The 25,362-nt window shown below is 48.3% G+C and overlaps 1 protein-coding gene across 1 annotated transcript in view; it reads right to left on the bottom strand.

Moving 5' to 3' along the window:
* The window catches only part of EPHX2 (epoxide hydrolase 2), a 61,346-nt gene that overhangs the window by 1,348 nt on the left and 34,636 nt on the right, over positions 1-25,362 (bottom strand). The window contains exons 10-16 of the mRNA XM_029938286.1: positions 24,546-24,631; positions 20,683-20,794; positions 9,909-9,986; positions 7,633-7,666; positions 5,703-5,805; positions 5,206-5,275; positions 698-778 (exon numbers count right to left, since the gene is read on the bottom strand). Of these exons, the coding sequence (XP_029794146.1) occupies positions 698-778; positions 5,206-5,275; positions 5,703-5,805; positions 7,633-7,666; positions 9,909-9,986; positions 20,683-20,794; positions 24,546-24,631 (564 nt within the window). The remainder of the gene's footprint in view (positions 1-697; positions 779-5,205; positions 5,276-5,702; positions 5,806-7,632; positions 7,667-9,908; positions 9,987-20,682; positions 20,795-24,545; positions 24,632-25,362) is intronic.

The following is a 25,362-nucleotide window of genomic DNA, read 5'->3' as shown; positions in this document are numbered from 1 at the left end:
CTGAGTGCGGATGCACCACCTCCAGCAGGAGGATGCAGTGAGCCAGCCCCCAGTCACCCTACCTGCAAGGCCCCCAAGCCCCACCAACCTCCATGCTCGTAGCAGAATGAGCTTCCAACCCCCAGGTGTGTCACCTGTCAATTCCCTTCAATGGCTGGCCCTGTGGGCTCAGCGGAATCTTCCAGACTTACAGAGCTCCTGCCATTCTCCCAGTAAGCCCTGCATGCTCCCCGTCTCTCACCCTGTCTCCTGTTCTGTCTGCAGGGCAGGCCTTAGTGGTTCACCACGGCCAGATGCAGGGGTCAGCACTTCTGTGAAGCCCTCATTCCCAACAGTATCACATGTCACATCTCTCCTGCATCCAGGATGAACAGCAGGACAGCAAGCTCCCCAAGGGTGAGGTCTGCATCTTCTTCCCCTTTACCTTCCAGAATCTAGTACTTATGTGCACAGTAAAACCCATGAAGTAAATGAATGAATGCATGCGTGAGTGAGTGAGTGACAGGCCACATCAGTGCAGGGGAAAGGAAGCGTCAGTCAGGACTGCTGCTCCTCTGAGGTGGCAGGGCTCCCACTGACGAAGGGCCTTGTCCAGCAAGCGCCCCGGCTCTGCATCCCCAGCTGCCATCTTTCACCCGCAAGGCCTGTGCCCTCTCCGGGAAGCACCCATGACCCCAGTGTAGGACTGCTGGCTCACCCAGTCCTCCATATGCTTGGACATCTTCGGAGTGAGCACAGCATCCTTCTCGGCTGTCACCATCAGGGCAGGAACCAGGATCTAGGGGAGGGCACCAGGAAGTAGGAGCAGCCAGAGTAGGGAGGACATGGCCCCTTCTTGCGCCCCTCATAGCTTGGGCCTTCCCTCTCCCCGGACAAGGACACAGTGCTTCATATTCCTGCTTTGGGGCTTCCCGCATGATTAACAACTCCCCCCCCACCTCCCCTCCCCTCCCCAAAAGACCCCCTGTGGTGCGGTTGTGGTCTTGGCTTTGTTTCCTCAGGCTTTGCAGGACTGGGGATCTAAGATGATGGTGTGAGATGATAGAAAATACACAGATTTGACTCTGCTCCTGTTTCTGGCACAGGACTCCCAAAACCCTTATAAATTCCAAAGTGATAAGAGCACTAGGGGTATCTTTTGTTCTATCAAAGGGGACTCTGGGTGGGCTCCTGGGTGGGGACTGGATGGGGGCTGGGCACCAGAAAGACCAAGCCATAATCAGAAACTTAGATTTTCAGCCCCACCTCCCATTCTCTAGAGAGGACAGAGGGGCTGGAGATGGAGTTAATCATTGATCATGCCTCCACGAGCAAGCCTCCATTAAAGTCCATAAAATCCCAACAGGATGGGGTTTGGGGAGCTACCGCACTGGCAAACACATCCACTCTGGGAGGGGTGATGTACCCCAACCGCAGGGACAGGACCTCACCCTGTGTGTCTCTCCATCTGGCTGTTCATCTGTATCCTTCACCGTCCCCTTTAACAAACTGGCGAATGTGTCTCCCTGAGTTCTGTGAGCCACCCTAGCAGATGACTCGAACCCGAGGAGGGAGGCATGGGAACCTCAGAAGCATAGGTAACAGGTAGACTTGTGACCAGCATCTGAGGCGGGGGGGAGGGGGTCGGGGGGCGTCTTGTAGGACCGGGCCCTAACCTGTGGGATCCGACCCTGTCTTCCGGGGAGACAGTGTCAGCACGGATTTGAATCCTGGTGTTGCAGAGAACTGCTGGGTGGAGGTAAACCCCCATATATTTGGTGCCCAGAAGCGTGAAGTGTTTTGTGTAAAAGTAGGAGACACCCAGAGGACAAGACTGGCTTTCTCTAAGATGTGTGGAGTCAGCAGGGTTGTGACCAACACGGGCTTCGTGTGCACATGAGTGTGGAGGTAAGAACACGCGGGCTGGCCTACTCAGTGTGTCTGAGATTTACAAAACCATGAAAAGAAAACCACAGGCCCCAAATAGTGTCACCTGGGCCAGGCCAAGTCATGAAACTGGAGCTTAATACCTAACCTAATTGCAGTTTCAACCTCCCCCAGAAATGTCTACACTGGTTAGGCAGGAATTTATTGATTAGCACCAAGGAGGCAATGGGTCACACGGGTTCTCTCCTTCTCCCTTAGGAAGCCGAGGGACTGTGCATAAGACCCCTGCTCTTCCCTCTAAGGGAAGGTGACCTTGCTTGAAACAAGGTCTTTCTTCTGCTTATTCCTTTCTTGCCCCAGCCTCCTTCTGGGAAAAAACCTTCCACTTTGTACAACGCCCACCCACATGTACCCCTCCCCTTGCTAGAAGGATGCTAGGCTGCCTGACTCATGAGCCATTTAATAAGGCCAATTAGATCTTCAGATTTACTCAGCTGAATTTAGTTTTTTGATAGAGCGGGATAGATGGTACCAGAAAGGAGGAAAGATGCCTTGGATGGAGATCAATGTTCCTTTTCTTTGAATTAAGTGGATGCTTTAAAAGGTCAGCCATGAATCCAGGACGTGAATGGGTCAGCCACGGCTGTCATCAGCCCGACGTGGTGGGCAGCAGAGCACTTCACTTTCGTCTACTGGCAGACGGGACACGGTGGGGTGGAGACAGCCTCCATTTATCGTCTCTGTTCTGTGTCCACCCTTATAATTGTCAAACAGCTTCGATTTGTCCCTGGTTAAGGGACTGGCACTGGTTTTCACCACCACACAGAACTGTGTGCTTCTCACCACAGCCCTTCTACCAACCGAGGAAGGACCGGCGGATGTTCCTAAGTGATTCTGTTGCTATGAGACGGAACTAGAGTGTATTAAGCTGAGCGAAATAGTCAGAGAAAGACAAATGTCCTGTGATTTCACTCATGTGTGAAATTTAGGAAACAAAACAGATGAATATAGGGGAAGGGGAGCAAAAATAAGAGAAAAACAGAGGAGACAAATCGTAAGAGACTCTTAAACACGGAGAACAAACTGAGGGTTGCTGGTGGGGTTGGGTGGGGGGATGGGCTAAATGGGTGATGGGCGTTCAGGAGGCACTTGTGATGAGCACTGGGTGTTCTAAGGAAGTGATGAATCACTAAATCCTACGCCTGAAACCATTATTACGCTATGTGTTCAGGAACTTGGAATTAAATAAAAAAAAATTTTTAAAGGGAATTTTAAAATTCCCTTTAAAAATTTTTAAGGGTTGAATGAACAACAACAAAAAAGTAGTTTTATTCCTGAAACTAATCCTGAGGCTGCGATAAACTCCAGAATATTCCAAGTCAAAAAGTAAACTGGTTGTGGGGACATGAGAGGAGGTGGAGGAGAAGCAAGATCTGGAAGATGGCTATAGAAGAATGGGTTTCCAACGTCAGCACCATTGGGGTTCACCTCCCCAAAGGCTCTGGCATCATGTGCCTCCATGCTGTGAGAGATTTTGCCTTCCAACCATGGCTTTGTCATTTTCGTCAGTCACAGGTGAGGGAGTCAAGGATAATGAGCCTTCACTGAACTCCTATTACGTGCTAAGGACTGTTTTAAGCATTTTGCAGGCATTCCCTCATTTTATCCTTACCTACACCTATGAGGTAAGAACTATTTCTGTCATTCCCATATTTCAGAAGTGGCAATGGAGAACAGAGTGGTTAGGTGCCTTACCCAAGGTCACACAGGGATTAGATCCCGGGCCAAGCTGTGGCCCAGCCTGCTCTTAATTATGTTTTATGCTCTACTGCCTCACCCGACGAGGTCAAGATCTCATCTGTTTTTTGTTTTGTTTTGAGAGAGAGAGAGAGAGAGAGAGAGAAGCTTAAGCAGGCCCCACCCTCAGTGCAGAGCCCAAGGGCTCAATCCCCTGACCCTGGGATCATGACCTGAGCTGAAATCAAGAGTCAGACATTCAACTGACTAAGCCACCCAGGCGCCCGATGGGCCTCATGAGTTTGATCTGCCGTGGTATCCCTAAGGTCTAGGCGTTCCTATTCCAGTGAATCGACCAGGGCTACTGAGGGAGCTGAGGAATGCGAAAATGCAATTTCCTACAGGTCTTTAACTTTTTAAAGTTTATTTATTTATTGTGAGAGAGAGTGTGTGAGTGGGAGGGGCAGAGAAGGGGAGAGAGAGTCCCAAACAGGTTCCAAACCATCAGAGTAAGGAGCCTGACACAGGGCTCTAACTCATGAGATCATGGTCTGAGCCGAAATCAAGAGTCAGACGCTTAACCTACTGAGCCACCCAGGTGCTCCGGTTTTCAACGTTTTGAATGTAAGCTGTGGACCTTGTTACAGGTTTCCCCAGCTATTCAAAAGTAGAGCATTCATTCCAGTGAAAACTGCCGTAAACCAAAATGGCATAAAGTGAAGAAGCAATCACCACTAATTTATATGAAAATGTTTTTGAACATTCCCAGACCCCAAAAATAACCCCTCTTGGGCTTTTCTGAATCCTTAGGAACCATCTTGCTAACAGATACACAAAACAGACCCCTAGAAAGCCCAGATGCTCACAGACACGGTCCAAAGTGGCTAAGTGCTGAGATGCTTAGGGCAGCTCCCGGGGAAGGGGCTTGGCGGGGCCGCTCTGCTTACACACTGCCTCTAGAATGACTCACGGCAAAAGAGATGCCGCTGCTTTTTTCCTTAAAAGCAAAAATCCTCTTTGGATTTCTTTCAATTAGTGAAAACAGCTCCTCATATAGGTCTTTGTAAAAGCGAACTTTCAAAAAGCGGAGCATAACTGTATTCCCTTCGCAGACCAGAGATTAGAAACCCATCTTCTGCTTGGCAAACAAGGAAACTGAGACTCAGGCAGACTTGGGCAAGGAGACACAGCCAGAGGCTAACACCTGTCTCTCTGAAAACACCTCACGCTCCTTCTGTGAAATGGGGGCTCCGTGTGATTCCCCTCAGCTTTAGCGGTCATCCTGGCTGAACTGCTGCCCTGACCTACAGCACTGTCGGGAGATGTGGGGCGGGGGGGCTTCCACAGGGATGCCACAGTCACCTGGACGGACCCTGCTCTGCCCCCAAGCCACCCTCCACCATTCCAAGGAAAGCACCAGTGAAAGCCCTGAGTTGAGGCACTTCCCCCTTGAGTGGAGGGGAAGTGCAGAAAGGAAAAAGACTGCAAGTCAGTCTGTCCTTCTCATCCCCCAACTCTGACCTAAGGGCAGATGAACTGGGCCAATGAGGAGCCCCAACGGGGGCTCCTAGGGGAGGGCAGCCACCCTGAACCAGCACTTACCTTTCGTCCCAAGCCTGTGCAGCCCCACAGCCAGTTTACTTCCATGTTTCGATACCAGTTTAGGGGACCCCTGGGGAAGGGGAAGATCAGGGGAACAAAAACAGGAAGGCTTTCAGGAAGGGACTACACTACAGACCCCCGCCCCGTGCCCCGCAGGAGCCAGCTCTGCAACAGGGGTCTTCCCAGTGGGAGCTAAGGTTTCTGCAGGGGAGGTGGGAGGGCGGAGCCCAGGCTCACATTTGGTTGCCCACACACTTGCCGTGTTTTAACGAGCAAGGCCTAGTGCAGGCATTCAGGGCTCGGCTGGGAGGCCTCGAAAGTGGGCTTCCGGAAACACGCAGAAGCTGCCCACATTGTCTGGGGCCTGCTGTGTTAGATCATGGGGGGGCTCCGTTTCGTGCCCTCGCCACCCAGAAGCCGAAGGGACGGCAGGCCTCACCCTGTACCCCTCTTTGCCGATCATCTCTCTTCGCTGTTTGGGACACTGTTCTCCTTACCTGAAACCAGACTTCTTGAACTGCTGCACGTAGAACTGGATGTCCTCCTCCGTGACGATGTGGCTGAGGCTGGGCTCTTGGGGGGTTGTCACAAAGAGTCCTCCTGCAAAAAGCCACTTGTTTGCTCTCGGAGCCCTGGGCCGGGCACCTGCGTTCTAACTCCAGCGTGTTCCCAGCTGAGGGTGGGCACCTGACTGCCCCTCACGTCACATCTGAACTCCCAGGGAAGCTTCTCACGCTCTTTCATTCATTCTTTCTCCCTTTCTTCTCCATAAGGAGCCCATCTCCTCTCAAGCTCTAAATTCATGCCCCTCTTCACCCCGGAACCCAATGATATCACCCACACAGACCTTGCCTTCCAGGACCAACCATCTCCCCCTCCCTCAGAAACTCGCAACGTAACTCCAGGATGACACTATTTACTGTTTCTCCAGGCCCTACCAGCCCTGCAGCCACCTTCTCCCCCAGACTAAACCTTTTCTAAACAGTTTAACTTTAGGTACCCCCACTGATTCTCAGGACTTTCGTAAATGTGTGCCGATTTTGCTCTCAGCTTAGAGGAAAATCCAGGGCAGGCAGCACGGATTCTGTTGCCTTTGGCATGCTCACGGTTCTTTGCACCGTGTGGAATCCTATCCTGTTTTCAGAGGTGTGCACTGTGTCCTGGCAGTCCCCAGTCCCCGTGGTGGTGACCGTGTGATGATCATGGGAAGTCCAGGGGCTATTTCACAGAGGACAGTCACAAGGGCTATTAACGTTGGCACTTGAACTGGGATGGTTCACCAGGCCTCCGAGGTAGAGCAACTGGGCGATGCAGGCTTGTGTGAGACACATCGCAGGGGTACATGATCCAAGTGCCTCCCCCAAGGTGGGTGCTCCTGGCTCGCTCAGCACCTCCAGAGAGCCCCTACCTGCTCTCCACACTTTACTCGTGCTGTCTGCCACCCTAAGAGACTTGGGCTCCCTGAGGGCAGCGACTGTGCTCTGTGCGTCTGGATATCTACCCCTGCCTCACATCAAGTGTGGGCTCCCAATGCTTGGGGAATGAAGGCAGGGATAGGTGCATGAAAGAGGAAAGAGAGGGAGGGAGGGAGGGTGGGAGAAGGTGTTCTGGACCAGTGAGAAGAGGATGGCCTTCAGGGTAGAAGGACTTTAAGCCCAGCCTAGCCACTCTCAACAAGTTCCTTAACTCTTCCGAGATCCCTTTTCCTCATCTGTAGAGCAGTGATAACAATGGGATTTTTAAAGGACCATAAATATCTGAAGGGGGCTGGGCCAGTGTTTGATGCACACAGTAGGTGATCAAACAAGTAGCAATGATCACGGTCATTAATGAAAATACACGTGCATTCTTGCAAGCCAAGGTTCCGCGGGAGCAGGGCTGGGTCTGGGAGTCACAGGATGAGCTCCAGACTGTTCTGGGCCCTGACTCCTCACTTACATGCAGCCAGGAGGAACAACAAAGATGGTTGTCATGTGGAGGTACTGAGAGTGATGGGAACACAGTACAAGGATGGAGGAAAGGCCAGTAGATTATGACAGAGGGGTTCTGGCTTGGGGTCCTGCCTGACTCTGGCCCCGGCCCGTGTGCACCAGATGATCCTGCCAAGGTCAGTTCCTATCTTAGATCTTGGTCCTTATCAGCAGAAGGCAGGACTGCCCTCATGAGCTCTAAGAGTCCTCTAAGCTCTTACTGTTAAGATCTTGGGTCTAAAGTCCCCTGGGGGAAAGGGACCAAGGCCCAAGGCCGTGCAGTCAGCCCAGGGCTAGGGTGAGCGCTGGTCACCAGTGGGGACCTGTCTTAAACAAGTCATAGTTCAGAGCTAGCAGGTCACTGCTTCTGCTCATAGCGGTCAGATGGACACTCATGTCACGTTTAGCTGATTCCTGCTGTGACGCTCTGCCCCCTTCCCTCCTAAGAGACTCTTACCCCTTTCACAGACTCTGCTCACGGAGAGAAAAGCCTGTAGGGAGGAAAGTCAGAAATGTCATTGAGGGGGAAGTAAGGAAATATGCTGGAACGGGTCATCTGTAAACCCTGTCACAACCAAAGACCTACGAGTGCCATCAGGTTACACAAACATACTAAACTCCCAGAGAGAGAGCCAAACGCATCCTCAGGGGTCAAAGCAGAGATGGCTAACAGCCATGGTTCCGTGCCAAGGCTGCTCCTGGGTGCTTTGAAGGTCTTTATAGTGTAAGAACTTGGGTTGACACAACCAATGGGAACAAGAGATGAGACCTAAGATCTATGGTGGGTGGGAAGTTAAAAACGAGATAGTCCCTGGGACGCCTGGTGGCTCAGTCGGTTGAGCATCTGACTCTTGATTTCAGCTCAGGCCATGATCTCATGGTTCATGAGTTCAAGCCCCAAGTTGGGCTCGCCCGCTTGGGATTCTCTCTCCCTCTCTCTCTCTCTCTCTCTCTCTCTCTCTCTCTCTCTCTCTCTCTCTCCTTCCTCCCACTCAAAATAAATTTTTAAAGAACATTAAAAAAAATAAAAAAGAGAGATACTCTCTGCCCCTCCACTATAAATCCAGTTAATCTGCAGTCTTCAGTTAAGGATGGACTAGAAAAAAATCCACCCATCACGCAGAGCAAATGTGAAAGGCGTTGTTTCATTCCAGTTTGATTCTAAGAGGAAACCACAAAAAGTTCTCCCAGGAATTCATGGCTGAAAGCCTGCTTTCATAGGCGTCTGGATTTGGATTTGCTCTGTCTGCGTGATCTGGAAACCCCCAAGATGCAAAGTAAACAAGAAGAAAAGTGAGCCTGGGCTAGCAATGCCAGTGGGAGGCCGGGTGTTAGAAGCAAATGCTGAGGCACAGGAGGGCCTTTTCTCAGTCGCAGCTGAAGCAGATTGGTGCAGATTCAGTGATGCTCAAGTTGAGCTCACAAACTGAAACTCTAAAACTATTTCTCTCACACACACGTCCCATTGCAAGAGACAGCAAACACAGCAAACAGTAACATAAGAGTCTCCAAGAATATCAAATAATAGAACTTGAAGAGAGAGAGAATGAAAAAAATAAGTATGCTTAATGTTAAGCATTAAAGACATAAAAGAAAGACCTACAAAACGAGAACATTACAAGACTCTATCTTAAGAGATTAGAATGATTTGAAAAAGAACCACATACAACTTTCATACAAAAACCCCACAGAAACAAAACAAACAAACAAAAAAACCACACACAAAACCCTGTTCATTGACATTAAAAAGAGAACTTCAAAGATGTATTCAACTGGAGATCAGACACCACTGAATACAAGCGGGCAGACCTCAGGCTGGTTCGTCATTAGCAGGGACAGACGCTTCTACCTGGAATTCTAGATTTGGATGAACTATTCTACAAGACTGAAAAACAAAACAGAGATATGCTCAGGCCAAAACATTGTTAAGTTTACTATCAGCAGACCCTTATTGAGAGAACTACCAAAGAAGGTCCTTCAGGAGGGAAGAAACTGAACCAAATGCAAAGGGGCAAGATGCCCGTGGTGACCGGCAAACTCGGGGATGCCTCAGTGGCACTGACTGTATGAACAACAGGGGTGACAGCGACAGCCAACACACGAGACGGATGGCAGGCCGAGTTATGGAGGTGAAGCATTCTAGGCTCCTTTTCAAGATGAGGGTTAGTGATAGCAATTGATTTGGGACTTTGATAAACAGTTAGGCATGTGAAAATGGTAGTGGCAGGTCATGCATGATTTCTAAACTGTTGCCATTATAAACTCTCTTTGATGTTAGTTTCAAAGCCCTGTCTGTGTGTGACAGAGAGGTCATAACCTTTCCTCGTAATGAGGGGAACGGTAGAGTGAGGACCTCAATCACCCTGACTACAGCGGCGGAAAGGGGTGCCTGGGTGGCTCAGTCTGTTGGGTATCCGACTCTTGATTTCGGCTCAGGTCATGATCTCATGGTTCATGAGTTCAAGCCCCATGGGGGCTTTGCACTGACAATGGGGAGCCCGGTTGGGATTCTCTCTGCCCCTCCTCCTCTTGTGCTATCTTGGTCTCTTGCAAAATGAATAAATAAACTTAAGAAAAAAAAAGGAAAGAAGGCCAAGTTGCTCATTTCCAGACCCTGCCATACCCCAGGACCCCTCCCCCTTCCAGGGATGCATTCCAGAGGCCTTTGTACCTCTGCAGCCTGCCCTCCTCCCCACCACCCCACTGCACCACTCCTCCCCCTACCCCACCAACCTTCATCTCATCACTTGCTCTGAAGAAGCTTTTGAAAGTCCGGCTCAGGTTCTGTTCCAGTTCAGCCTCAGCCACTCCCTAAAAATATTAAGAAATCAAAAGGAAGGACTCCACAGAAATCCTGAACCCGAGCCTTGAGACCCCCCCATCTGACTGACAGCCAGAAGCCCCCGCCTCCATCCCATCCTGCCTGAGTTTCGTTAGAAGTGCATTAGTTTGGGTTTTCACATTGAAACACTTGTTTTTGGTTTTTTTTTTAAGCTTCAAATAAAATACAACATGCTAACAGTGGTCCCCCTGGGAGGTGGGTTTATGGATGTTGCCCTCTTTTCTGTTTTTCAAAATTCCTACAATGAGAACATCTTACTTGTTACACGCTCTTTAAGGGAATGGGGGCGGGCTGGGAAAGGAGGAGGCTGGGGCTGAGGAAGGACCAGTTCCAATGATTCCAAGAAGCCAAAAATTGTTCCATTCATGTATCTCATTTTGCTGTGGCAGCTTCAGAACCAACTTCATTGAGATCGGCCTAAAATTAGTATGGACCATTATCCTAAGCCCACGACTGGGCAGCAAGGGTGCCTTGTTAAGAGCCAGGCCACACAGCCCTTGTGTTGACAAATTATCAGGTGCCTCCATGGGAGTGTTGTTACATAGAATGCCTAATCTAACATGGTGCTTTGGTCATTTCCAGGTCTCTGGTTTATGCACAGTTGGATTAGTTCTGACTTGAACTTGTTCCATCAGTTCCACAGATATGGGGCCCCTTCTCTGGCAAATAGGGCTAAGAAGAGATGCTAATGTACAAAACAGACGTCCCCAGGGTGGGTGTGGACTGAGGTGCCGATTCACGCTGAGATCGGGGGAAGACATTCTTGCTGGAAACTCTGGGTCTGCATCCGTGTCTCCTCACCGCCCCTTCCTTCTTACCCCAATCCCCCACCCAGGAGCACAGCCAGACACTAAGATGGGGTGTCAAGGGGCTTCTAGATCCATCAGTAGATGGACATGATGCTTTTAGGGCATAAAAAGAAAATTTTAATCCAGTCTTTTCTGGAAATGGAAAGCCCTTGGACCTGAAAGCTGTTATAAAACCCGTGTAAGAAAGATAGTCGTCCCTGAGGCAGGGATCCAGCAGGGTCAGCTGCTCGGAAAGAACCACGATCCTTCCCCAACATGGTCCTAAGGAGACCATATGCCAGGACACCGAGAAAGAGTGTGGCAGTGTGACAGTGTGTCTTAGTCCGTTCGGGCTGCCATAAGAGAACACCATAAACCAGGAAGCTTATAAACACCGACATCTCTCAGTGTGGATGCTGGGAAGTCTGGGATCAGGGTGCCTGCAGATTTACTGTCTTTCTGCCTCATACCAGGCCATCTTCTGGCTGTGCCCTCACATGGCAGAAAGGGCGAGAAAGCACTCTCTGGGGAGGGCGCTTCCTAGTCATGAGGGCCCCCCCCCCCCCGACCCAATCACCTCCTAAGGGCCCCACCTCTGAATACCCTCACACTGAGGATCTGGATTTCAGCCTGAGAATTTGGGAGGAACCAGTCAGTCTATAGTACCGTGCCAATCTATGTTTTTCTCTTCCTTTCCCACTGCTCACCTGAACGTACCCAGGCACTAGCTGAAATGGACGACAGAGTCCTCTGAATGGGTGCCCTTACTCTCTCCCTCCCTGGTTTAACACACTGGAAATTCCACCAAGAACACCTCATTCCCTCAGTGTGGCTTTCAAGAAGCCTTCAACACCTGTACCCAACACAGCCTCTTCCAGGAAGTCCCGCCGCCTGCCATCCCAATAATAGAATTCTATTCTTGTTGGATCCCATGGAGCTTTACGATGCCCACCTTAGGCCACTTTGAGGGCAGGGGAACATTCACTTGGGAGCCTCTGGGATGGGTCCTAGGAGAGAGCAGGGGCTGAACATATGTTCCTCCCTCTCCTCCCCTTAATGTTCCCAGAAAGGAGGGTGCTGTAAGCCAGGTGTCTGAAGCCCTCTAGTGACCAGCAGCCCTCAGCCCTGCACACTTTAGACGCCCCGCTACAGAGCGCTTCATTTGTTCGGCACAATGACATCATGAGAGCTCCTGATTTATGAGAGGGCATCGTGCACGGAAGGAGACATTCATCATCCGCAGCACTATGTCTGTGCTTTCAGATTTTCTGATGCAAGCAGTGTCAGTGTGTCCCTTAGAATCCCCTCACATTTGTAAGATTCAACCACGATGACCATTCAGTCATGACCTTCTGGTCCGTGATGAACACCAAGGCAAGAAATAGCCATGGAAGGAAGTGCATTTTAAGGATGGATAACAACCCTGCTCAGCCACGCATGTCACATGGGTCATCATTCCTATTTATTGGGAGTCATCCCTGTCCCAGAAACATCTGCTGTCCATGAGCTCAGGGTGGGGAGGAGTCTCCCCAGGTGCAGAGCTCTGGACAGGGGTTTGTCCCACGAATGGCTCTTAAAAGAGCACATGGATGCCAAATGGGTCAATAAAAAATCAAAGGGATCAAAAAAGTAAATAAGTCTGTCCGCCCACAGGAAAGTAAATCAGATCAACAGAAAGAATGAGGACAAAGGTGAAGGCCAGAAAGGGGAGAGGACAGTAACATTTGTACTCTGGTTATGTGCCCTGCTGATACCAACTGATCTGTGATTTATAAAAGGTGATACCGTATTTTTAAGTCCCACGGACCAATGACAAGATTCCTGCGAGCTTGCTGGACGGGGCGTCTCTCTCTGTGCTCCTGAGCAGAGATGAAAGGATGGACTTTGGAACCCAGCAAACAAGGCTTCAAGCCCCAGTCTTGATACTTAACTAACTAGACAACTTAATATTCTAGAGCCTCAATTTTCTCATCTATAAATTGGGAGTTTTGTAAGGATTATATGAGATCATGATAATGCCTATTTCTTATAATGTCTGACACACAGGTGAAACGCCAATAAATGGTAATTATCATTATTATTAGTATCTCCATCATTAAAGTGATTAGATTGCATCAGAAATGTCTGTTTTTGAGCACCGAGGTGGCTCAGTCAGTTGAGCAACCGACTCTTGATTTCAGCCCAAGTCATGATGGCGTGGAAGCTGCTTGGAATTCTCTCTCCCTCTCTGTCCACCCTCTTACCTGCTCCTGTTCTTTCTTGTCTCTCAAAATAAAATAAACATTGAAACAACAAAAAAGAAATGTCTATTATTGGATCTGGTTCACTCACGAGCCTATGAGTTTTTATGGACACACATAGTATCGTCTTCCTATTTTTGTTCCCACAGACACAACATGGTAATAGTAGGTACCCAACCAAGGCTGGGTGGGTGGGAAGGAGAAACAGAAGGGAGGGAAAGAAGAGAGACAGGAACAGGAGAGAAAGGCTATGGTGGGGATGTCTTCTACGTGATGTGGCCCTCGACTGGGAGTTCATACTTGCCTACCAAGGCACATCAGCCCCAGCTGGAGGTAGACAGGACGAAGTCAAATGACAGGATTTGTTCTCTTGTGACCCAAAGCTACCACTGGGCAGGAGAACTGAAGACCGCTCTGGGTTCTAAAAGAAGCCCCTAGAGCAAAGCCTTTGGAAGTCCATGAATCCTGGCACTCTGTCTCAGAGTACGCTGAGGCTGTTTAAGTCTCACCTTTTATGGTGTGTGTGGACGGTGAGACCCAGCTTGGAGAACGCATCAGAACTCTTGGCCTTTCTTACTAACCACCTCCTTCCTCTCCTCCCCTCTCTTTATTTTAGAGAAATCTCAGAAACTCACAGCTGTGAGGAAACTTCTAATTCTTTTCTCCCTGCTTTCTGTGCCTTTGTATGAGCATCCTTGGCTTTGCCCTCTCTCCTGAGACATATTTCCAACTGTAGATAAACATGTCTGTGTGGCTATATCTTGTCACACTTCTCAATGTGATCATTAAAATCAATCTGAAGAACCAATGAAGAAAATGTAATTTCTGGTGAAATGCATCTTCATTTGTACCCCAGTGTTATTGCTTCCCCTCCACTGTAGTGGGTTGAAGAATGGCCTCCAAAAAGGTATGTCCAAGATCTAATGTCTGGTACCTGCGAATGTGACCTTGCTTGGCAATGGAGTCTCTGTGGATGAAACCGGTAGGATCTCAGATGAATGACCAAGTTACAAATCAAAGAGCCCCAAGGGTCCCTGGCCCCACCAGAAGCTAGGAGAGAGGCATGGAACGGATTCCCCCTCAAGGCCTTCAGAAGAAACCAAACCTGCGGGCCCCTTGATTTCACACTTTAGCCTCTAGAATGGCGAGAGCATAAATTTCTGTCATTTCCAGCCACCAAATTTGTGGTAATTGTTATAGTTAGCCCTGGAAAAATAACACACACTTCAGGGGAGTCTTTTGATTTGGGGGGGTTGAGGGGAAAGGAACTAGGGCCTGCGTAACCTCGGGGTTCATGGGGGTGTGCACCTCAGCCACCAGCAGGATGACAGGGCGGGATCTGGCTCCCAAAACCTCGTCATATGCCTCCATCCCGTTTCCTCCCCATGCACGTGTTCCACTCACTGTTGGAGGAACCCCAGACGTGGAGGATACAATGAAGAAGACCAAGGTTAGTCTAGACTTTTCTCCCGGAGTGCTGGTGGGGGAGGAATTCTCACCCACCTCCTGGGCCAGGAAGGTCTCTACGGCTGGGAGGCCATGGCAGCCATCTTCTCGACCTCCTTCAGATCTCCTCCCAGAGACACCCTCCTCCTGCTTCCCTACCCAGTGGGATTTCTCCTCTCTAATCTCCCCTTTTGTTCCTTCCAAGATATCCAGCCTCAGAAGATGCACTTGATTGGGTCTATCGTTTCATTGCTGTGACAGTGGAGACAGCCACTTAAATCAAATGGCAGGTCCTCAAAGCACGAGCTCAGGCAACCTCTGTCTGTCCTACAACCAACACTAGAAGACACGTCTGGGAGGGCAGAGGGGAGCAAGCATTCCTCCCGTCAAGGGGTGGGGCCAGCAACTCTGCTTCATGCTGTGCCTACCTCATAATTACTCAGATAATTACTCAGATCCCCCTGAAAGGATGGGGCAGGGTTTCCTCAAAGTAAGCCACAACGCAGGGCTGGGGGCGGGGGTTGTCCCTGAGGTGCAAAATGCCACTGGAAATCTGGGTCAAAAGAGAAAAGGACTTTCCGTGTTCAGCTAGGCATGTAGGAGAGCGAGGGGGGTCAGGCCCAGGAAGGTCCGGGAGAAGACCCGTGGCACTCTGAAGCCACCTCCCCCCGGGGGTCTCCTTTGCGCTTTACCACAGTGCCGAGCAGGGAAGGCCACCTCACCGGTGAAGACTCTCAGGTTGGAGCGGGACTCACTTCAAAGCCTGGCACATCACAAATAGCTGGGCTGGACACGAGAACCCCAGACTTCAACCACCTCAGTATTTGGGTCTTTTTACTATACCACTACTCATTTAAGAAAACGAAAATAAAATGCAAACGGTTTCCTCCAAGGAAGGCCCAAGTTCTAAAACCATCACCTCAAAGCCTTGGTGCGTAAGGCCGTACACAGTGGCACTGTCTTTTAAATGTTTTGCTCAAGGGGTGCCTGGGTGGCTCAGTAAGTTGAGCACCTGACTCTTGATTCTGGCTCATGTCATGATCTCACGGTTTGTGGGTCCGAGCCCCGCACTGGTCTCCACACTGGCGTCACAGAGTCTGCTTGGGGTTCTCCCACTCTCTCTCTGTACCCCCAACCCAGAATAAGTAAATAAACTTAAAAAAATAATAAAATGTATTATTCAGGGGGACCTGGGTGGCTCAGTTGGTTAAGCATCCAACTCTCGGTCTTGGCTCAGGTCGTGATTGTACGGTTTGTGGGTGTGAGTCCCATGTTGGGCTCTGTACTGACAGCATGGAGCCTACTTGGGATTCTCTCTCTCCCTCTCTCCTCCCTCCCCTGCTCATGCATGCTCTCTCTCTCTCTCTCTCAAAATGAATAAACTTAACAAAATTAAAAAAAAATGTATTGGGGCACCTGGGTGGCTCAGTTGGTTAAGCGTCGACTTTGACTCAGGTCATGATCTCACAGTCCACCGGTTTGAGCCCCACGTCGGGCTCTGTACTGACAGCTCAGAGCTTGGAGCCTGCTTCAGATTCTGTGTCTCCTTCTGTCTCTGCCCTTCTCCCCCCTCACTCTCTGTCTCTCAAAATAATAAAGACATAAAAAAGTTTTTAAAAAATAAATAAAATAAACTGTATTATTCAGCTGTGAAAGACAACCAAAATAATATCATCATTCAATGGAGGTTTGGTCAAATAAATGACGGGGCACCCGGCTTGTGAAGCACCAAGCAGCCATCACAACGAACGAGGTAAATCTATACCTACCGGCAGGAAAATCTGCCCACAACCTAGTAAGTGAAAAAGCGGCAGGATTCCATCTATATAAAAACTACATGTGCACTCATAGGCGTACATGCGTGCTCCCTCCCCGCCTCCCCCCTACAAAAGCGTATTTTTAAGAAGTGTCTGGGAAATACTCACGAAACTATTCATAGTAGCTACTTCTAGATGAGTGAAAGGGGATATAACTTTTTATTTTACACAACTCGGAACTTTTTTTAAAGTACCAAGCATAAATTATCTAAACACAGGAACAAGTCACCAGCTGTCCCCATAGCCTGGCAGCCGGGGATGGGGGTGGTGGTTACCAGGTGTGTTCTGGGGATTGAGGGAGACTCGGAACACTGTGAGGGAGGAGAAAATCCTTGGTGGATGTTGGGGTGCCCTTCCACCAGGCGAAACCGTCTCTTCTTGACTGCTCCCTGTCATTTCCTTTCCATCACCTAGATTCTCAGCTGGTTACATTCTTAAAAGTGGGCTGTGGGTTGCTCTAGCTTCTATAGCCTCTAGCTTTCTATCTGGTTCCAGATACCCACACCTGATGGGGGAAACAAAGGCAGAAGCAAACGGCAGATAGAACTAAATTTCCTTCTAACCTGTAGCCCATTGGCAAATACTTGAGGCAGGCAGAGCAAAACGTTTCCCCAGGAGCTCCCTACTGTTTTTTTTTAATATTTTTTAATGTTTTTTATTCATTTTCAAGAGACAGAGAGAGACAGTGCGAGCAGAGAAGGGTCAAAGAGAAAGAGAGATACAGAATCTGAAGCAGGCCCCAGGCTCTGAGCTAGCTGTCAGCACAGAGCCTGATGCTGGGCTTGAACCTGCAAACCATGAGATCATGACCTGAGCCGAAACCGGACACTTGACTGACTGAGCCATCTAGGTTCCCCAACCCGCTACTGTCTGAATGCTAATGTTTGCCAGAGGAGAAAACAACCATAGCTTGACAACAGCTAGGCCTCCAGGATCCTGGGAGGCTCCTTTAGCATATGAAAATTTTGTTGGAAACTTCCCCTGGACTTTACCTCCCCCAACTCCATAGTACAAAACAAGTCTCTCCTCATGGTCCCGGGGCAGCTCTTCCTGCCCATGGGTACGTCCCCATGCTTTTGATAGGGAAAAATCTGTTATAAGATGGCCGACAGGCCTGATAAGGAAATACCTGTCCCTGATCAAAGACTCCAGCTTCCGGGTTCTTCTTCCCACCCTGCTTGTCGCACTAATGCGGAATGCAGAAGTAACAGGCTATAAATTGTTCCCTTTGCTGAGGTTCTGGGCTCAGACCTCAGGAGAATGAGCTCCTCTGAGCTCTGAGGTGAGGGGTGCGTGAATAAAACCTCCTGCCCTCCAAGCTCTCCGAGTGCCGCTTGGTTCTTATGCCAGGTGATCCAGACCAGATTCCACAACACTTTAATAAAATCACCTTTTTGCACCAAACACAACTTTAAGAATTCTTTCTTGGCCATCAACTCCCAACTCTGTGAACCTCACTTTCAACCCCCCAAAAGCCTCATCAACACGCACAGGTGCTGCTACACACCCTTTTCCAAAGACACGTATGCTAAGGAGGAGTAAGAGGGACCAGTGCTGGGAGGTGGAAAAGGGCATGCACTGACCATGTGCTGATTTCGGGGCGGAGGGGCGGTCAAATATTCCCAGGCTAAACAAGGACCTGAAGAATCTTAAGGATTAAAACATGGAGCTTGTCACACTCAAATTACCCAGCCCATCCTATTTGTCTTTGCTACCCGGAGCTGCCTCCTCCTCTTTCTAACTACACAAATGCAAAGCCTATCATCTCTTTGCTGAGAAAAAAAAGAAAAGCACACCTTTTAATTGTAGTCTCCACCAGACTTGGCAAATTTGCAAGACGTGAAAGAAAACACATTGGCTCAGATTTCAAAGAGCTAGGGGAGCTGAATCTAACCTTGGAATTCACCTAAGCCACACCTTGTGCTCAGCAAGCCATTACAGAGGTGGGAGGGACGGGCACCCTGTGGTCCACACAGTAGCCTTCCTAGGGCTGAATTCATCCAGTGTGACCTTGAGGGCTCACGGCGCCTCCTCCTGGCTGTCTGCCCAGTGGTGGGGACGGGTTTGGAAGGAGAGAGGTAGGAACAAGGGGTTCTAGCACCCACCCCTGAATTAAACAGGTGGTCTATACATCATGCTTTATTTACTGGCTTGAATTCAGCTTACATTTGAAGCTGTTACCTATTTGAAAACCATCCAATGAGGCAAATCCTTTTTTGGATGAGGAAACTGAGGACCAGAGGTAGGAAGGGACTTGCCCGGTTGCTAAGTAGGATTGGAGATGCTGGCAGGACCCCAGGGCATGGTTTCTCCTTAAGACCCAGCACTGTGCCTATCCAGTCCAGCCTCAGCAGATGAATTCACCGCAAGCCCACTTCCTGGGTACCTTTCAATAGCCAGATCACTGATTTGAATATTTAACATTTCCCTACTGAGAGGCTTCGTTCTTAAGAACAGTTTCATTCTCTTCCTACAGATTTTAAACCCAGCAGCCACAACATAACAGTGGAGGTACTGATTTTTCCACAATGACTGGAAGAACGTTTGAAGCCCAAAACTTTGCCTTACAAAGTCAGTAGGCAGCTAGCCCACTCCCCCCACTCCCCCTCTGGGGCCAGGTCACTTTTGTCAATCAGGCCTTGGAGCTTATCTCGGTTTGCTCCTTCCCACTCTGTTTGGATGAGCAGGGCACACACAACAAAGTCCAAGCTCCCTCCCAGAGTGGCTTAGGGGGAGGCACGTAGGCTTTGAAGTCAAAACTAGGTCAAGCCCAACCAGGACCAGGTCTTGGACCAGTTCCTGAACCCCCAGGGCCCCTGTCTGCTCAGCTCAAAGACAGGAGAACACAGTGTGGTTTGGAATAGAACCACTTACTTGGCATTCGGTGCTCAAAAAGAAGGAATAACTGCAACCCAAGTGTGCATGGAAGGATGAAATGGATAAACAAAATGTGGTCTACACATACAATGGAGTATTATTAGTCCTAAAAAGGATGAAAATTCTGACATGTGCTACCACATGGAATAATCCTGAAAATGTTGGGGCACCTCGGTTAAACATCCAACTCTTCTTTTTTTGTTGTTTATTTTTGAGAGAGAGAGAGAGAGAGAGAGAGAAAGAGAGAGAGTGCAAGCAGGAGAGGAGCAGAGAGAGAGAGGGAGACACAGAATCTGAAGCAGGCTCAAGGCTCTGAGCTGTCAGCACAGAGCCCCATGTGGGGCTTGAACCCACGGACCGTGAGATCATGACCTGAGCCGAAGTTGGACACTCAATCAACTGACCACTCAGGCGCCCCTTAAGCATCCAACTCTTGATTTCAGCTCAGGTCATGATTTCACGGTTGTGGGATCAAGCCCCACGCTGGCTCAGCATGGAGCCTGCTTGGGATTCTGTCTCTCTCTCTCAAAATAAAGAAATAAACATTAAAAAAATAATAGTCCTGAGTATGTTAAGCTAAAGTGAAATAATCCAGACACAAAAAGATACATACTATCTAGGACTCCACTTCTATGGGGTGCCTGGAGTAGTTAAATTCAGAGACAGAAAGCAGAATGCTGGTGCCACGAGCTGGAGGGAAGAGGGAAGGGGAGTCAGTGTTGCCTGGGTACAGAGTCTTGTATCTGCACGATGAAAACGTTCTAGAGATGGACGGTGAAGGTGGCTGTACAGCAAAGTGAATGTACTTAATGCCACTGATCTGTACACTAAAAAATGGTTGGGGCGCCTGGGTGGATCAATCCATTAACTGTCCAACTTCAGCTCAGGTCATGATCTCACGGTCAGGAAGTTCGAGCCCTGCATCAGGTGGGTTCTGTGCTGACAGCTCAGAGCCTGGAGTGTGTGTCCTGATTCTGTGTCTCCCTCTCTCTCTGTTGTCTCTCCCAACTCACGCTCTCGTGCTTTCTCTCATTAATGAATAAATGTTAAAAAAATTTTTTTTAATGGTTAAGATGGTAAGTTTTGGGTTATGTGTATTGTTAAATAACAAAAATTCAACCAAGTATATTTTGAAGATCTAACTGGCTTTATTAATCACAGGCACAGAACTAAGGGACAGCGGCTCCAGACCTGTGCTCAGCCCCTCACTTCACAATTTCAGAGAAACAGGAGAACCCCACTACACCATCACCCCTACTTCCTGCCCTCCACTACCCCAAATGCACACACACAGAAACATGTCATCCCCTGGAAAGGCGTCGCTGGGCTGTGGAGTCAGGTTCACCTGAGCCCAGGTGTAAAATCATTTCTGACCAAGGCCATGGGAAGTTACCCAGCACAGAGAAAATCAAGTTGATTGGGGGAGAAGAAGAGAGAAAAGGGCAAGGAAGAACAAAAACCTTGCTGGGATCGCTGCTCTCGGGAGCCTGAACTTACTGGTTCTTGAAAGTAGAGCTGGTAATCAAAAACAGGATTGGCTTTGATTCTCTCCATTGGGGGTACACGGGGATCTGCTGGTACGAAGGGAGTATTCAAACTGGCCACTGCCCTGTGGGAAGAAGACACCAACATGTAGACATTGTAAAGAGACAGTATGTAAGAACCGGAAAGGACCTTATACCTCAAGACCAAAGCTCAGAGCATGAAAAGGATATGCATGAGATCTCATACTAGCAGTGTGGGGGAGAATGGGGTCAGCAGTCCAATTTCTTGACTCCCAGCCTAGTGGTTTTTCCCCACTAAACTGATGTATTTCTCACCTTCTTGCCTTAGACAAAGACACACATACACACTATGTGTGGCATGTCAATCTTGAGATTATAGTTTAAAAAACCGCATTCATTTTGGGGCATCTGGGTGGCTCGGCTGGTTAAGTGTCTGACTTCAGCTCAGGTCATGATCTCTCAGTTTGTGGGCTGGTGCCCTGCATAGGGCTCTGTGCTGACAGCCCTAAGAGCCTGCAGCCTCCTTCAGATTCTGTGTTTCCCTCTCTCTCTGCCTCTCCCCCACTTGCACTCTGTCTCTCTCTCAAAAACAAACACTAAAAAAAATTTTAAAATGTATTCATTTTTGCCTTCCTTCCTTCACTTATCTCAACTCTGTGTTAACTTTATGCTGTATACTAAGGGAGAGAAGATATAAAATCAATGCTCAATGAGCTTACTGTAATTTTAGAAGGCTGGACAAATATACCCATGACCATATTACAAGATGGACTGTGATTGAGCCTTAAGACTAGCACAAGCACCATAGGAGTTCAAGGAGACAAAGAGCTTCTAGATTTGTGCATCATGGAAGATCTCATGGAAGAGAGAGCATCTGAAGTTGGTTTTTAAGGGTGGGAGAGAGTAGGGGAGGGGAAATGATACTGTAGGGGAAACATCACAGGGTAGCAGGAGCAAATTCTAGAAGGGGGCAATGCTTGTGGCTGAGTTTAACAGGGCAAATGATCTGTGTGGCCAAAGGCCAAGTGTTTAATGGAGCATCTTGTGAAAAAAAGCCAGCAAGGCAACTGGGAGCCTGAACATGAAGGGCCCCGAGTCTGGATTAGACACTGCAGAAAACCAAGACAGCCATGAGAACTTGTGAGAACGGGGGAGAGTAGACTAATGTCGCAGTTAAGAAGGGAGGGGCCCAGCAGTAATACATGACATGGATGCAGAGAGGGACACTAGAAAGCAAGGTAAGGGCACACCACTGCATTAGTCACCCAGGGGGAACAGGATGGCAGACACGGGAATAAAGGAGATGGTGGATTTGAGTGACCACACGAAGGTAGGAATGACACATTGACCAGGGCCACAGTTAGTCTGGCGAAAGGATTCCGTGCCCACTGATCCTAGGGAAACTCTTTCCCAAAAGAGAAGCAGGAAGGAGAGAATATCTGGGCAAGACATAAACTAGGAGGGACAGGATAAGTCAGACAAATGAAATCATCGGGGAAAGCAGTGATGAGGTTTGCCCAGTGCCAACAAACAGAAATACAATGCGAGCCACATGTATAATTTAAAACTTTCTATTAGCCAATTGAAACAAGTAAAAGGAAACATGTGAGATTAATTTAAAATATTATTTACTATTAATTATTGATTTGAAATCTAATGCTGCTTTAAATAATTTAACATTCAACCCAATATATTTAAAGTATTAATCATTTCAATATGCTGTCAATACAAAAATTATTAATAAGATATTTTACCTTTTTCTTTGGTATTAAGTCTCTGAAATCTGGAAGGTATTTCCTACATAGCGTTATCTCAGTTGGAACCAGCCACATTTCAAATGTTCAATAGCCACCATATGACAGTGCAGGTTAGGCAATAAAATAAGTTACACTGATGTCTAAAGGTTTCCAATGTTACCACAGCGAACCTATTTTAAGTGTAACTTAAATCACAAGTCAAGAAATTCTAGCTTTTGCTTAACATTCTGAGTTGAATAGGATTTTCTTTTCAATTACCCTGACATACAGTTTATTCCATATATAAAAAAATTATCACCATACGAGATGTTAGCATATAAATGCCAACTGCATGAAGATTGGAAAGAGCTAAACCACAGCCTCCTTTTGGGAGCAGAGTCTCTAGACGACTGTCAAAGAAAGGATATAAAAACGTATTCTTGGCCAAACAAGGAAGTCGACTCTTACATTAAATAGATCCCTGCAATTTATCTCAGTAGAATGCCAAAACTAAGGACTTAAAGAAATATTCCACATTAAAGTGGGTTTTCCCCCCCTTTCATTCATTATCTGACTAGAAAGGTGAAGATCAACACTAACAATATATTTTTTTAATTTTTTAAAGTTTATTTATTTATTTGGAGAGAGAGAGAAATAGCACAAGTGGGCGAGTGGGCAGAGAGAAGGAGAGACAGAATCTCAAGCAGGCTCCATGCCATCAATGCAGGGCCTGATGCAGGGCTTGCACTCACAAACTGTGAGATCATGACCTGACCTGATCTGAGGTCAAGAGTCAGATGCTTAGCCAACTGTGCCACCCAGGCACCCTGATACCAACAATATTCTTAAAAGCCAGCTTTGCCTCTGGAAGGGGGTCCTGGCTCCTTCCCCCTCCTCCAGGAATGCAGCAACAGGGCTGTTTTGATGAGCGCAGATGGAGAAGGAGCAACTACTACCAAACTAATGACAGACAGGATGGAAGCAGAACAATGAGAAGAGGAACAGGAACCCAAGCATGCTTGTGTATCCCAGACCTAATGTTCTTCAGGGCACAACTTCACTGGGCTCACATTAAATTTTTTTGAACTCTCACAGGAGGCAGAGAAATTAAGTTTAATAAAACAACAAGAAGATGTTTCACTTCCTTCAAGGTAGAGATTGAAGCTTGATGCTCTAGTTCCTTTCATCCCCTTAGAGAAGCATCTAATACAGTCTAGAGAGCAACTTTCTAGTGACCCAATTGCTAAGAACTGAGCTCTTATTTCAAGTGTGGATGAAAGAGAGGACAGAGAGAGAAGCTAACGAGATCAGAGGGACAAGAGGGCAAAAACTTTTAAAATATTTCAGGAAATGTTTGATTTATTTTGGTCTTTGATATCATCCTACCATTGGAGCTGAGGTTGAGCTGAATAAAGTTCTCCAGTGTTTCCATTCTTATTAACTCAACGATAGAAAAAGTAACTGGATTAGTTAGGGAAATAGAGACAACTGCTAAGGCTGATGTTGATTTAATTTGCTAAGATTCCAGGCTGAAATAGGAGGTCACACACTCCTTAACTACAGTTCCTAGCACAACAACCACCTGGCTCTCTGGGTTCAAAACCTGTCCTCTGAAAGCTCCTGCCAGTGCTCTGATAACATTCTAAGAATGTATAACTCATGATAATGGACACAAAATGCCATTCTAACCTGATACCAGCACAGCATTTTACAGGTTATAATGCCACAAGGCGTTACCATTACCATGCTGTCACTGAAGAACCAAGGCCTAATGGGTGAAGTGACTCATCCTACAGCCAGTTCACAGCAAAACTGACCACCACCCTTGTTGCTTCACCAACTCCCCCAAAAAGCCAACCCCCATTCTCCTACATTCCCACTGGCTACCCAGGACCTGAATTATCTGTCCCATTACCACGAACTGGGAAAGGCCCTGCTTCCTAAGACACTAACTCATTAATAAGCCCTCCTTATGACTGTGTCAGTGGGCACAAAGAAGTCACATGTCGCCTTCCCAGATAACCTATTTGTTTTCAAGAAGTTGACTGCAGTTCAAAACCTGAGGAAGGATTCTAACAGGAATTCAAGTCCAAATTCTGGATGCCTGAGGCCTAATTACCTCACTCTCTCTGGGTAGAAGAGAGCCATGGTCCACACCAGCAAGCCTCCCCAATCGTGGCCAATGAACACGGCTTGAGTGATCCCCTAGTGAAAGATAAAGACAGGAGCTCAATGTGGGCAGCTTTCTGGGACGGGGTGCTGAGGGCCCGATGCCGAGTGCTCTCAGGAGGCCCAAACCGAAGTTGGTGGTCCTTTCCTTCACTTTCTAGGACTCCCCCTCCACTTACCAGACAGGAGCAACTCCAACATCCACCCTCTTCGGGCCTCCTTCCCACACAGGATTCCCCCATAGAGCCTCTGCATGACTGGTCTCTTACATTTTCTGAGAACACTAAGGCCACTCACCACAAATCCTCTCCCTCTCTACCTTCCCTCAAATCAAAGTTTGTTCCACCTCTTTCTCCACCTTTTGTCTTCGAGTTAGGATGACTTACCTCCTGTGTTCCATGTTCATCTTTCATGGTGACTGTGGTTCTCTCCCCTCTCTTTTGGGATCTCCCCTCCCTTAACTAACCACTAAACTCTCAGAGGCATCTTTAATCCCTCCCTCTCTACCTGTGTCTTCCTTTCTTCTGGTGCTGCTGACAATGGGAGACAACGCCTCCTTTTTATGAAGGACCTACTGTGTCCCAGGCGCTGTGCTGAGCGTGTACACCCATTGTCTGGAACTCTTCCAATAACCGTCGAATACACATCTTACAAGTAGGAAGACAGGCCTGAAGTTGTTAGGCAACTTGCCCAAGGACACATGGATGGTAACTCAGACCCAGGCTTCCCCAACTTAAAATTGGGCTCACCCCTCCATTCCATCCTGC

The sequence above is a fragment of the Suricata suricatta genome, chromosome 1 (genome assembly GCF_006229205.1).
Source record: "Suricata suricatta isolate VVHF042 chromosome 1, meerkat_22Aug2017_6uvM2_HiC, whole genome shotgun sequence".
NCBI classification, from domain to species: Eukaryota; Metazoa; Chordata; class Mammalia; order Carnivora; family Herpestidae; genus Suricata; species Suricata suricatta.
The sequence above is the reverse complement of the archived record's forward strand: the minus strand, read 5'-3'. Positions and strand labels throughout refer to the sequence as shown.